Genomic DNA, 12,864 nt, shown 5'->3' with positions numbered 1-12,864 from the left:
CATGTGTCTTGGATTTAGTTCTGTAAAATTGAGATGCAATCATTTATGAAGATACATATAGCTTTGTTTCTTTGGATTTTCACAAAGATATTTACTCTTAAAGTAAAAGCTCCCCGCGTTGTTTAATTTTCATCTTTATTTAATGCTGTTTTCATTCCTGCTTTCACGGTGATAGCTACACAACCTTTTTCATGGATCTTCAATAGGATTGTTTAACTCGTGCTTCAACAATAAAAGAAATACACATTGATGCCACTGTTGTAAACACCACCGCAAAATGAATGAACCGCAGCTGAGTCCAGGTACTATAGTAGAGATAAACACTAAAGGAGAGATGGATTTGTTTGGAGTGGTTTTTCAGTAACAGCGTGAGGTGTGGAGGAGAGGAGAGGGGTAGATGCTGACAGTGTTTGTTTTCACCAGGGACTCTGCTGAATGCATTATTGCTGTGAGACACAGACACAAAGACACACAAAAACAATGCACGCTGCCGCCATAGTACAGTAAATGGTCCGGTTCTTTACCAAACTATTGCTCACAATTCAGATTAGGGTTGCAGTGATTCATTTTCTTTTTCAGATTCTTTTCAGAGGTCTTATCTAATAAAGGCAAAATGCTGCAGAGCGGTCTGTTTGTGAGTCTCACAAACTCCATCTCATGCCAGCACTTCACTGTAGAATGCTTAATAGCGGCTAGCACAGTGTACACAGTGTTCAAAACTGGAATAAGTAGAGACCTGTCTGAGAGCAGAGAAAAATCCAGCCTCAAAGCGGTCTTTCCCTCTATGAAACCAGGATTCAAAGTAGACAGGCCATGTTCTGTGCATGCACTGTAGTTCCTGAAATATAGATTTCATTGCCTAAGGGATTCTGTCTACCATTTCTTATATTATACACTTATACTTTAGAGTTAAAAATCTTTACCTTTAAAGGTGCATTGTGTAATATTTAGGAGGATCTGTTGACAGAAATGCAATATCATATACATAACTATGTTTTTCAGTGGTGTATAATAGATGGCTGCATTGGGATTGAGTCCCGCCGAGCAAATCTCGCGGGAGCGGGCGGTTTGAACTTTGCTGCGGGCGGGAATGGGCGGGCAAAAAAAACCCTGCGGGATCGGGAGGTTGCCTAACGACATGATGGAGATGTCAATGATGTGGAAAAGAACCTCAAACTGGGTATTTACAGCACAAAACCTGAGCAAGGCAAGTCTGACATTTACTATTCATCTTCCTGATCAGTGCATCTAAATACATGCAGGCCAGGGTAACGAAACCAACAAACCCATGAATCTCTTTAATAATAGCAATACAAATACGCGTTTTTTTCCTGCGGGACGGGAGAAGACACAAAGTCAGTGCATCTCTATTATTGTGCGGGAATAAATTCTCCGAGTTTTGCGGGAGCGGGCGGGAGTGGACATACATATTGCGGGAGCGGGCGGGAGTGTAACACATACGTTGCGGGAGCGGGCGGTAATGGTCAGAAATTCGGCGGGCGCGGGCGGGAGCGGGATGAAGAAAACAGTCCCGCGCAGGACTCTAGTGTATAAAGGCCTTACATAATGAACCATAATGTTTTACTTTCCTTAGAATACGCCATTTCTATCTACATACACCACGGGTCCCCTTACATTGAAATAGACATTTTGCACTGACATGTTTCTACAGTGGCCCTAAACGGACAAACACGTTTCGTTCCTATGTTGTTCTTCATGCAAAGAATCCTGCTAAAGTCAGCGAATAAAACATTGACACAATAATGAACAAGTAACAATAATATTAGCAATAACATTGTTTTACTTAATAATTAAGTAAACCTAATTTCTTAATTTATCTTTTAAATTGTAATTTATCTTTTGTATCTGGCTACTCTCTGCTATCTGAGACGACGACATATTTTCCTGTCGGCCACCGTAACTTCTGTTAGTTGCAATTTGCCAGAGCCAGAGGCCAGAGCCTCCAAGTGTCGCCAATACCTGCTGCCAGAAGTTCACCTGCCACTATAACCCAAGAGACAGCATCTACCGACAACGCACATGGCCTCCAAAGCCAGCAAGCTGCAGCCATAACAGCTGGCTGTGCCCCTGCGGTCCAACCAAGGATCCAGTGGCCCAAATCCCACAAGAGAATTGAGTGGCAACAATTTGATGAAGATGTAAGCCAAGTACTGGAAGGGACAGCCAAGGGTGACGTGGAACACCGATTGAGAACGATGACCACTCATAGCAAATATCGCAGCTGAGCGATTTGGAACTGAGGCACCCAAGCCTGCTCCATCTGAATATGCTCCAAGCCACAGAGTAAGGAAAATGGAGAAACACCATGTATTGCGAAAGGTGAAAGGTCTCATCCTGGACTAAAGTTCAGCTTTAAAGTCTCCACTGGCCAGCTAACATCTGACTGGTACTAGCTGGAGGTGGGGATAATCACTGGCTGTACCATCTCAGTGACCTTCTTTGCGCTGGCAATGTAAGGAAACCTCCCATAAAAGCATTCATGGACGACCTCAAAGTGACAAGAACGGCGGTATCAGGAGCCAGGTGGATCCTCCAAGTGTTGGTGTTGGAGAGACTCCTTGCATGGGCACGCATGAGCTTCAAACCTGCAAAGTTCAGGTCTCTGGTCCTAACAAAGGGGAAGGTTAAAGACAGATTCTGTTTCAGGCTGGGAGAACACAAGATCCCGTCAGTCACTGAGAGACCAGTGAAGAGCCTTGGGAAGTCGTCAACTGCAGCCTGAATGATAGAGACTCGGTGTTGACCTGGAGGGATGGTTGAGAACAGTGGATAAGTCTGGGCTCCCTGGAAGATTTAAGGGCTGGGTCTACCAGCATGGAATTCTCCCAAGAATCCTCTGGTCTCTGCTCATCTATGAGGTCCCCATGACAGTGGTGGAAGGTTTTGAGCAAAAGGTGAGCAGCTATCTACTCAGATGGCTGGGCCTGCCGCGTAGCCTAAGTAACATCGGGCTATATGGGAACACCAACAAGCTCAGGCTCCCTTTTAGCTCAGTCAGGGAGGAGTTCATTGTTGCACGGTAACAACTGCCATACTCTGGATCCAGAGATGCCAAAGTGTCCGGCGCAGGGATTGTTGTTAGGACAGGGATGAAGTGGAGGGCAGCCAAGGCAGTCCAGCAGGCAGAGCACAAGGCCATCCTTGGAACAGTGGCGCATGGCAGAGCCGGACTTGGAAGCCTAACAGCGACCCGATATGAATCTGCCAGCGGAAAGGAGAGGCAGAGGCTGCTACAGGAGGAGGTGCGAGCTTCAGTCGAGGAAGAGCGAACCAGCAGAGCAATGGCCGTGCGTCAGCAAGGTGCCTGAATGAAGGGGGAGCAGGCGATGGAGCGGAGTCTCACATGGAAGGAGATCTGGAAGTGGAAACCCAAGAGAATCAAGTTCTTGATTCAGGGGGTCTATGACGTCCTCCCAAGTCCATCCAACCTGTGCACATGGGGCAAAATAGAAACACCTGCATGCCCTCTCTGTTCCAAAATAGGGACATTAGAACACACCCTGAGCAGCACTTCCAAGGCGCTGGGTGTGGGCCAGTATCCATGGTGTCCCGACCAGGTCCTCAAATCCATCGCTGAGGCAATCAGCATGGGAATCAAGGACAGCCGATATACCCAAACTACAGCCAAGGGCATTCACTTCATCAAGGAAGGACAAAAGCCATGGAAAACATTGAAAAACTGCTCTGTAGGTCTGCTCTCCACAGCCTGAGACTGGGTGATGGCAGTTGACCTGGAAAGGCAGCTGAAAATCCTAACACACATCACCCAGTCCAAACTCAGACCTGACATCATCTTGGTCTCTGAGGCTACAAAACATCTGATCTTGTTAGAGCTGACAGTACACTGGGAGGAGAGGATGGAGGAAGCTCAAGAGAGAAAGAGGGAGAAATACCATGAACTGGTAGATGATTGTCAGAGGAATGGATGGAGGACCAAGTGTATGCCAGTAGAGGTGGGCAGTAGGGTTTTGCCAGTTACTCCCTGAGCAAGGCCTATGGCACGCTGGGCATAACAGGTGCTAACTGAAAAAGAGCCATAGGCAACAACGTGGAAGCAGCAGAAAAAGCACCCAGATGGCTCTGGTTAAAGAGGGGAAAGCAGTGGGGGGAGAAGAATGCCACTTGGACACAGGCCGGGGTCTGATCAGCCTTGGTCGGGTCGCCTGGACGAGGGTGTCTGTTGTAAGACCCGAAACACCCAGTGACTCCAGGAAACAACACTGATGATGTGTCTAAGGTCGTGCATGAGAAGATGTTTCTGCAAGCTGCCTATATTCATATAATAATAATGATATTAATTAAAAAAATATTTATTTTTTATTATTATTATTATTTGTCATTGCTTCTAATTTAAAAAAATATATATTTTATTTACATTTTTATTATTGTTATAAATATGAATCATAATATTTATTCTATAAATATATATTAATATTTTTAATGAAATAAGATATAATAAAATCATTTTGTAAAGTTTTATCACAGCCCTATAAGGATAACAAGGAGATCAAGCCTGCCCATTATATTGCAAATAACATATTTTTAACAATGGCATTTATTTAGTGAATATTTTGATTAAAATTCAATTATAATCCTTACACATTAGTGCAAAGCGCCTAACTATGATGTCATTAGTGATCAGTGATCAGTGACCTGAGGTTAGGCTTAGATACTAATCAATACTGAGAAGAACATATATTATCACTTTTTACTGCCCATAAATTATTCAAGTAACTCTAAGGTCATATACGCTTCTGGGCAGTGGCACAGTGGGCCAAACATAAATTAAATATCATAAAGAATGGAACATAAATTCACAGATCAGGGTTTCATTTAAACAGACATAAGTTAACAAGGTCATGACCACCTACTCAGAAATGTGTCGTTAAATTTGATCTGTAGAGTCAGAGGCCTTGCCCTCAGCAAATTAACTTCGCTTACCTTCAAATGGCTCAACATCTTTCTTCATATTGTTAAATGGCAGACAGGTCATGTTCATGGTCAGTTCACTTTTCTTGTTGCAGACAGTTCCTACAAACAAAATAATTACAGAATTTTACTGCAATGATTGGAAATGTCATAATCTTCGTCAAAAAATTGTCCCTGCTGTCTCGGATCTTCTCCTTAGTGGATGAGAGCTTGAATAGTCTGAAAGCATGAAAATTTAACAAAATGAATCAAGTAATCATATCACATCAATAATACAACTATATGCAAGTGTTTCATCCAACTAGTATACCGTATAGGCACATTGATATAAAACTAGCAGAAAAAAAGCACAAAACCATTTTTTTTACAGTTCAAGTGGTTTACAACCTTTCCGAACTAATGAATGAAGAAAACATACACAAAGTCACTTATGCTCACCAAAGCTACATATATTTACTAAACATACAGAAAAAATAGTAATATTGTGAAAGATTATTAAAGTTTAAAATAACATCTTTCTATTTTAATATATTTTAAAATGTTATTTTGTTCCTGATGTCAAATCAGAATTTTCAGCATCATTACTCCAGTCTTCAGTGTCACATGATCCTTCAGAAATTATTATAATATGATGATTTGCTGCTCAATAAACATTTCTTATTATCATCAATGTTAAAAACAGGATTCTTTTGATGAATAAAACTTGAAACTTGAAGAACTGCATTTGAAATAGAAATGTAACATTATAACATTATAAATGTCTTTACTGTCACTTCTGATCAATTTAATGCACCCTTACTAAATTAAATAAAAAACTATACATTTACTTTAAAAAATCGTAATAATCTTAAACCAAAATGTTTTTATCCTTCCTGTGTTATATTTCCTGTCTAACTTCAGATCAATCCGAGAAAATCCGTAAACATCAGTTACGGTAATGCCCGAGACAAAACCATTTATGTGCTCCTAAAACAAAATTCATTCTTTTATTATTTATCAAATGGAAAACCTCTAAAAGCCTGGGTGGGGAAGATTTATTCTGCACGCAAAATTAGGGAGTGGTCACAATGAAAGATCCCTGATCCCAAGAGTGGGCTGCTGTAATTTGACACGTGCAGATCTACGGTGACCCCCTCATCTGTCTGACGCGGGCCATTATGCTGTCACAGAGCTGCACTCCAGCTAATGGAGAGGCAATATTAATGATCAGACCTCATAATAAATGGCACTCTGCTTTCTGACCATGATTGGGGTTTGGAGGAAAGGAAATAAATCGATAACAATTTTACATGACGTACATTCAGGTTGTGTCTCAGCGGAGCATTTCAAAGACACTCATAGAAAGAGTAACCCGGTATTTTTCAGATGCAGGTCAGGGACTGCACTAATATCTTGAAAACCTTGAATACATCTATCTGAATCATATCTTTCAAGTTAATAAGTTCTAACAAAGACGTTTTAACAAATAACATTTTTTTTTTTAAAACAAAATTACAAAAGTTCCATGTCACTGACTGAACCATAAACTGGATGACCTCATGCTATTATAAGCTCTTTCAAGACTAAACAATGGAGATCACTTGTCTTTAAAAAAACACAAGATCATCTTTCGGACCACCAACCAAACCCGTCCAGGGCACATGACATTTTCATGACATTTGCTATGGTGTGGACAGTTGGTGCATGTTTGGGTGACACTAGCAAAGGTCAACCAAACAATCAGATGGACACAGCTATTCACATAATGTTGAGATCTGAGGAAGAGAAATTTCACAACTAAGCATTTGTGCTATGCTATTAATTGAGGACAAGAACAATACGCTCAACCTAAAAGCCACATGGGTTGGGATTGGGGGAAAAAAACATACCCCACGGCCACGGCTCTTAAGACCGACTCTTTATTTCAGCCCTAAAAAAGGGAGACACAGGTCCTGTAGAGGACTTCTAAGTAGTACAGAAGTCTATTGCTATTAATAGTGACTGAATGTCAAATACCTGGTCCCAGAGAGGGAAAAATTGGCAACAGACAAGGACAGCTCAAACTGGGACATTGTAGGGCAAAAAAGTGACAGGCAGGTCTTCGTCTAGGTTACAAAAAGCTTGAATCAGAGTTTGGTGGGGTGTAGAACTAAAACAAAGGACTAAGCCCTAAATTCAATCCATGGATTTGTATATTGATTCTCTGCGTAACATGTTGTCTCACTGGGACTTTTCCATTTTTGCTTTATTTAATGGATGTCTCTCTTTGTTTTTCCAGTGTCAAGGTCTCGGTGTCTGTAATGCAGCCTCACCTCAGCTTCCCTAAAGATGAGAGCTTTGCACAAGGGAAAATGTATCCAGACCAAACAAAGTGCAGAGTAAATTTTCATTTAACAGAGAGGGTGAGAGAGTAATTTAGTAGCCTACTTGCTTACCCAGATCATGTAAGGGCATAGGGGTTTATTGCTTGAGATGGTTATCCATTTTGCTCAGGTGGGAAAACAGTGATTTGCCATTGGTTGGTTGGTTTATTATTTTAGCCGCTGTTGGAATTTATACTAGATATAGTGGACAGAGTGCAGACACAGACAGATCTGGCAACCAAAAGAATGAGGTGGTTAGAAATCTCTTGATCTCATGCTGTAATTATACACAATTTCTTTCTTCTTCCCTGCAAATTGTTTCCTTTGCAAATCATAGAGTTACATTTAACATCCAATATGCCCAAACATGCCAGATCCAGCAAGTGCTAACATTTTTGTAAGGTTTGTAAAAAAAAAGGGGGGGAACCAGTGGGACAAAAACCACACTTGCACATACATATGGTCTACATGGACATATCTATGAGAAACCAGTCATTTAAATTATTCAAAATTTCTGTCTTTTTAGGGCTATGTATTATTTGTGTGAAAAACAATCAAATTAAGTTGTGTGTGTCCATCATTTTGACTTGTAGTTTATCTATGAATGTGGAATGTTTATTTTTCCTCTGGAAAAATAAACACGTTTATCATGCAAATAAATGATTCTCTTGAGAGAAAGAGCTAGTTTCAATGCAGGAAACCGGAAATCTTTATCCATAAAACCGGAAAGTGCCGTTTTCATAGTATGCATTCGAAATAGCGTACTTCCCTACTCCTATATAGGCCCTAGCTCCATCCGAAATAGCAAATTTCCCTACTACATAGTGACGTGTGACAAAAGAAGTAGCCTATGTCCAAATTCAAAGTAAAGAGTATGCAAAAAGTACCCAGATGACCTGCTACTTCGGCGAGATTCTGAAGTGTTGATGATGTCCCATGATGCCACGGGAGAGGATTTGTGATGTGAATGACCGTGAAGCGACGTAACACGGTAATGACAACATGTCTAATGTATCAGAATCAGAATCAGAAAGAGCTTTATTGCCAAGTGTGCTTGCACACACAAGGAATTTCTTTTGGTAATGAGGCTTCCAGTGGACATATACAAATACAAATACAACAAGAAACATAATACTTCAAATTATAAGAATAAAAAATAGAAATATAAATATATGAGAATAAAAGTATCACAGTTGTGTTTAGTCAGAATAGTTGTCATTTTCAGATTTACAGATTATGAACATATTTACAGTGTTTTGAATAATATAAATAAATAAATGTACATATAAGTATCACCTGAGTTGTGGGATATTGCACTAAACAGTGGGAGTATTGCACTTAAAGGCATATGCCTTGGGAGGTGTGTTAACTGTTCAGGAGGGAAATGGCCTGTGGGAAGAAACTGTTCCTGTGCCTAGACGTTCTTGTGGCCAGTGATCTGAGTCGCCGCCTTGACAGTAACAGTTCACACAGCTTGTGTCCAGGGTGAGTGGAGTCTGTGATGATTTTACCTGCTCTCTTCCTCACTCTGGAAGAGTACAGGTCCTGGAGGTTTGGCAGGGGGGCACCAATGATCCTCTCTGCAGTCCGGAATGTCCGTTGTAGTCTCCTGATGTCTGATTTTGTAGCTGAACCAAACCAGACAGTGATGGATGGATGAAAACAGACTCAATAACGGCTGAGTAGAACTGAATCAGCAGCTCCTGTGGCAGGTTGAACTTCCTCAGCTGGCGAAGGAAGTACAGTCTCTGCTGGGCCTTTTTCACAACGGAGTCAATTTGATTATCCCACTTCAGGTCCTGAGAGATGATAGTGCCCAGGAACCTGAATGACTCCACTGCTTCCACAGTGCTGTTCATGATGGTGAGTGGGGGGAGTGCTGAGCTGTTCCTCCTGAAGTCCACGATCATCTCCACTGTTTTGAGCGTGTTCAGCTCAAGGTTGTTATTACTGCACCAGACAGCCAGCTGTTCAACCTCCAGTCTGTAAGAAGACTCGTCCCGTTTCGGATGAGACCGATGACAGTGGTGTCGTCTGCAAATTTCAGGAGCTTGACAGTGGGGTCACTGACAGTGACACTGACCGTGGGGTAGTAGGCTACTCCTGGATTACATTCATACTACAAACATTCATACTATAACTGTTTTTTTTTTTGTTTTTTTGTAGTTGAACATTGCTATCGTGAAGTAATGACTTATTTAAAATAACTACCTACTCAAGACTGAGAGTATGCGATTTTTTCGGACGCGGCCCCAATTTCATGTCCACGACAACCCCCTAGTGGAAAGGCAATTTACAAACGCGTTTTTTCTAGCAATTTTGGACCTTATTGCGTGCCGTACTTAAAGCGTCCATAGCAGCCAGAGATCTGTTGACAACGGGAATCAATTCATTTACAGCTAACCTGATATTTCAATACAGCGAATGCTGTTTGGTGAGATTTAAATGTTTTCCAGGGTGTTAATGGTGTAAAAATGACCTCAAACAATCCAGCTGTTTTTCTTCTCATGATCAACGGGCAAATCGAAGCAGCTGATGTAAGTTAACAGTGATTTATAGTGGCCGAGTTTAATGCAGTAAACTGTGTGAGAAGCCTGTCGTTAACGTGGGTTTATTTGATTAATTACATGTGGTGTTTTGTCTAAAGTTCCCAGAATATGATGATCTGTACTGCAAGTATTGTTTTGTTTATGGACACGACTGGGCGCCCACATCAGTGAGTGACATCAACCTGCTTTACTTCCTGTCTTACAGTAACGGAAATCAAGGCTATAACATTTATATATTAACATATAATATATTCATTATTTCATATTTAACTTGAATAATGATAATAAATGTTCTATATTAGTAAGTAATTGTCATCTTTATAAAGTAGTGATTCTACGGTTTTAGTCGCAACTACTCTTCTTTAGTGACGTGATATAGCTTTTGGATTATTCTTATATATTCAACAACAGTAAGTTTGTCTTTTCCCAGGGCTTGGAAGAGGGCATTTCTCAAATAACATCAAAAGGTAGAGGATCTCAGAGTTTGGTGTGGAATTTCCCATTGGACATCACATTCAAAAGCACGAACCCATTTGGCTGTAAGTGCACCTTGTTTTGGTTGTTACAATAATATGCTTGCATTGTAGAGCGGAATATTAGTCTGAAGATCGGCACAAAATTTGCTATGTCATATATTGTAATGCAGCTTAATTGTGATCACTATATGCATTGAAATATCAGGTTAGCTGTGTATATATATATATATATATATATATATATATATATATATATATATATACACACACACACACATTCATCTTTTCACATTTTCTTTTTCTCCAGGGCCCCAGATTGTAGTTAGTGTGTATGGCCCAGACACCTTTGGAAATGATATTGTGAGAGGTTATGGAGCCGTGCACATCCCATTTACACCTGGAAAGTGAGTCACTCTGAGATCGTGGTGTCATAATGTGACAAAAGCAGCCAGCATGCTTGAGGTGTGTCTGAAATGTACAATTACATGTGAATACTCTCTGTTCCAGACACACCAAGACCATTCCTATGTTTGTTCCGGAGTCTACGTCAAGACTGCAGAAGTTCACAAGGTTATAACTAATTTCTCACATATTCTTCATAATTTACTGCTCAGTGTTTTACACACATTGAAATGCAGACGTATGGCAAAATTTTAAATTATCCAATTTATTATGCACCAGCTTAGGGTTGTGATCTGAATTTCATTTCTTGTTGCCCTTCCCTTTTGTCCTCAAGAATTGATATGAATTCAAGTTGTTTTAGTTAAATGTGCAACTTATATGACAGTTTCAAATGAACAACTACAATGTAACGTGAAAATATTGATTTGCATGATAGGCCCTGTATCTGACATGTTTTATCTTGTACTCAGCTGGCTGATGGGAAGGCGTCCAGAGTTCACAGATCCCAAGGTTGTTGCTCAAGGAGAGGGAAGAGAAGGTAAACTTTAATTTAACCTTTGACTTAAAATGAAACCTTGAAGTAGATGTTGACCATCTATTATCATAGTGAGTCTTCAAAAATGGTGTAATTATGAGCCATAATTGATTCAGTTTGATCTATTTGCAGTCACAAGGGTGCGCTCACAAGGTTGTGTCACGCTACAATTCAACATTGTGACTAAGGACATGAAGAAGCTGGGTTATGACACAACATCAATAGAGCATACACCTGCAAGAACACCACAACAGCTTTGATAACCTTAAGGATCTCTTTTGTATCTTAGTTGCTTTATTCAGTTAGTTTTGTAGCTGCTTTATAACTACACATGTTATATTGTTTAACCATCTTTGTATGTTTTTAAATAAACTGATATTGTTTTGTCTGTCTAGTAGGGTCAACCATTTCTGACTTAAATAACTCTGCTTGTCTTTAATTTGCACGCCCGAGTTATATTCCAATCTGCAGATTTCATTTTAGGAATGGCCATTTAAAAAAAATAATGCATTCGAATATAAATCGAATTTAGGCTAAATGATGTTCAACGAGAAATACCTTATTTTTAAATTTAGTTCCTGCCGCTGCCAGACGTTAACTAGTTTCTTATCATTTAGTGCAAAGGTGATATAATACTACAGTGTATAGTGTTATAAATGTACATACAGGATTTACGATGTGAATGACCGATAATACGATTCACAATCTCTGAAATGGGTCCATTATACTTAATCCTGAACATTATAACCTTAACGTTTGTCTGTGCGCTGCACATTTTACAGAGAACAGCTTCCAGAAGAGAGTACAATATGCAGGCTATATGCACAAAAGATTCTGAAAGACTTAGCCATTCCCATTTTGTCAGGACAATCTTTTATGGATCACAACTTTTTAGTTAGTCTTATTATTTGTAGTTGTGTTTTCTATTAACAGTTCCATTTATAAGCTTTAGTTTCTATGATGTAAACAAAAGGCAAAGCTTTGCCTCCGCTAGCCTGCTAACTAACATTACAGTATTGATGTAGTGTTTACTTTAGCTTTTGTTCATCGCCCCTTAGGAAAATTACCATGATTTTGTGATTAATTACTCTGTTACCATAGTTTTCCGACAAATATGATTAAATGGTGGATAACATCCATAAAAAGAAAAAAATGCATACCATTCTGAAACGTTCAGTGAAATCCATTCAGTACAATCCTCGTTTGTTAACATTGTCAGAGTCTGAATCGGACTCGAATTGGTTTGAAATTGACGCCATCCTTCTTTACCTTTACACTAGAGAAGAACTCGCGGTTATGAAGGGGCGGGACATTTCCCAAACACGCACCAAGCGTTGCCAATCACACTGGGCCAGCTAACCAATCTCAGCACTTTTCGTATTTAGAAATGACCATTACCAGGCTAGAGAGAGAGGAGCTGTAATAAATGTAAAATGTAAAACATAACGTGTTTTTTTAACAATCAAGCATGAAAACATTCTAGTACACCCAAAAAAACAAAATCAACACTTCAAAAAAGGGCATAATAGGACCCCTTTACCTTTAACATTTGTTACTTAAAAAAAAAAACATTACCTGAGATAAAGTAAAAAAAAGTAAACTTATTTTAT

General features: G+C 39.9%; 1 protein-coding gene across 1 annotated transcript; it reads left to right on the top strand.

Annotated features, from left to right (window-relative positions):
- The first annotated feature begins 9,632 nt into the window (after window positions 1–9,632).
- On the top strand, window positions 9,633–11,648 carry b9d1 (B9 protein domain 1). Its single transcript, XM_077213248.1, has 7 exons — window positions 9,633–9,829; window positions 9,940–10,008; window positions 10,272–10,380; window positions 10,625–10,721; window positions 10,825–10,887; window positions 11,190–11,257; window positions 11,387–11,648. Exons 1-7 carry the CDS (start codon window positions 9,767–9,769, stop codon window positions 11,512–11,514), a joined length of 597 nt encoding a protein of 198 aa, XP_077069363.1. The 5' UTR covers window positions 9,633–9,766; the 3' UTR covers window positions 11,515–11,648.
- Window positions 11,649–12,864: the final 1,216 nt, after the last annotated feature.

This window comes from Siphateles boraxobius, unplaced genomic scaffold (genome assembly GCF_051911475.1).
Source record: "Siphateles boraxobius isolate OS27281-9 unplaced genomic scaffold, OSU_SipBor_1 66, whole genome shotgun sequence".
In the NCBI taxonomy this organism is placed as follows: domain Eukaryota; kingdom Metazoa; phylum Chordata; class Actinopteri; order Cypriniformes; family Leuciscidae; genus Siphateles; species Siphateles boraxobius.
Note: the sequence above shows the minus strand (reverse complement) of the source record. Positions and strands in the feature narration are given on the sequence as shown.

Excerpts from the sequence above, each read along its gene's own strand:
- b9d1 (XM_077213248.1), top strand. The coding sequence starts at position 9,767 with ATGACCTCAAACAATCCAGCTGTTTTTCTTCTCATGATCAACGGGCAA. Across the intron at positions 9,830-9,939 it reads GGCAAATCGAAGCAGCTGAT|TTCCCAGAATATGATGATCT; the intron begins GTAAGTTAACAG and ends TTTTGTCTAAAG. Across the intron at positions 10,381-10,624 it reads AAGCACGAACCCATTTGGCT|GGCCCCAGATTGTAGTTAGT; the intron begins GTAAGTGCACCT and ends CTTTTTCTCCAG.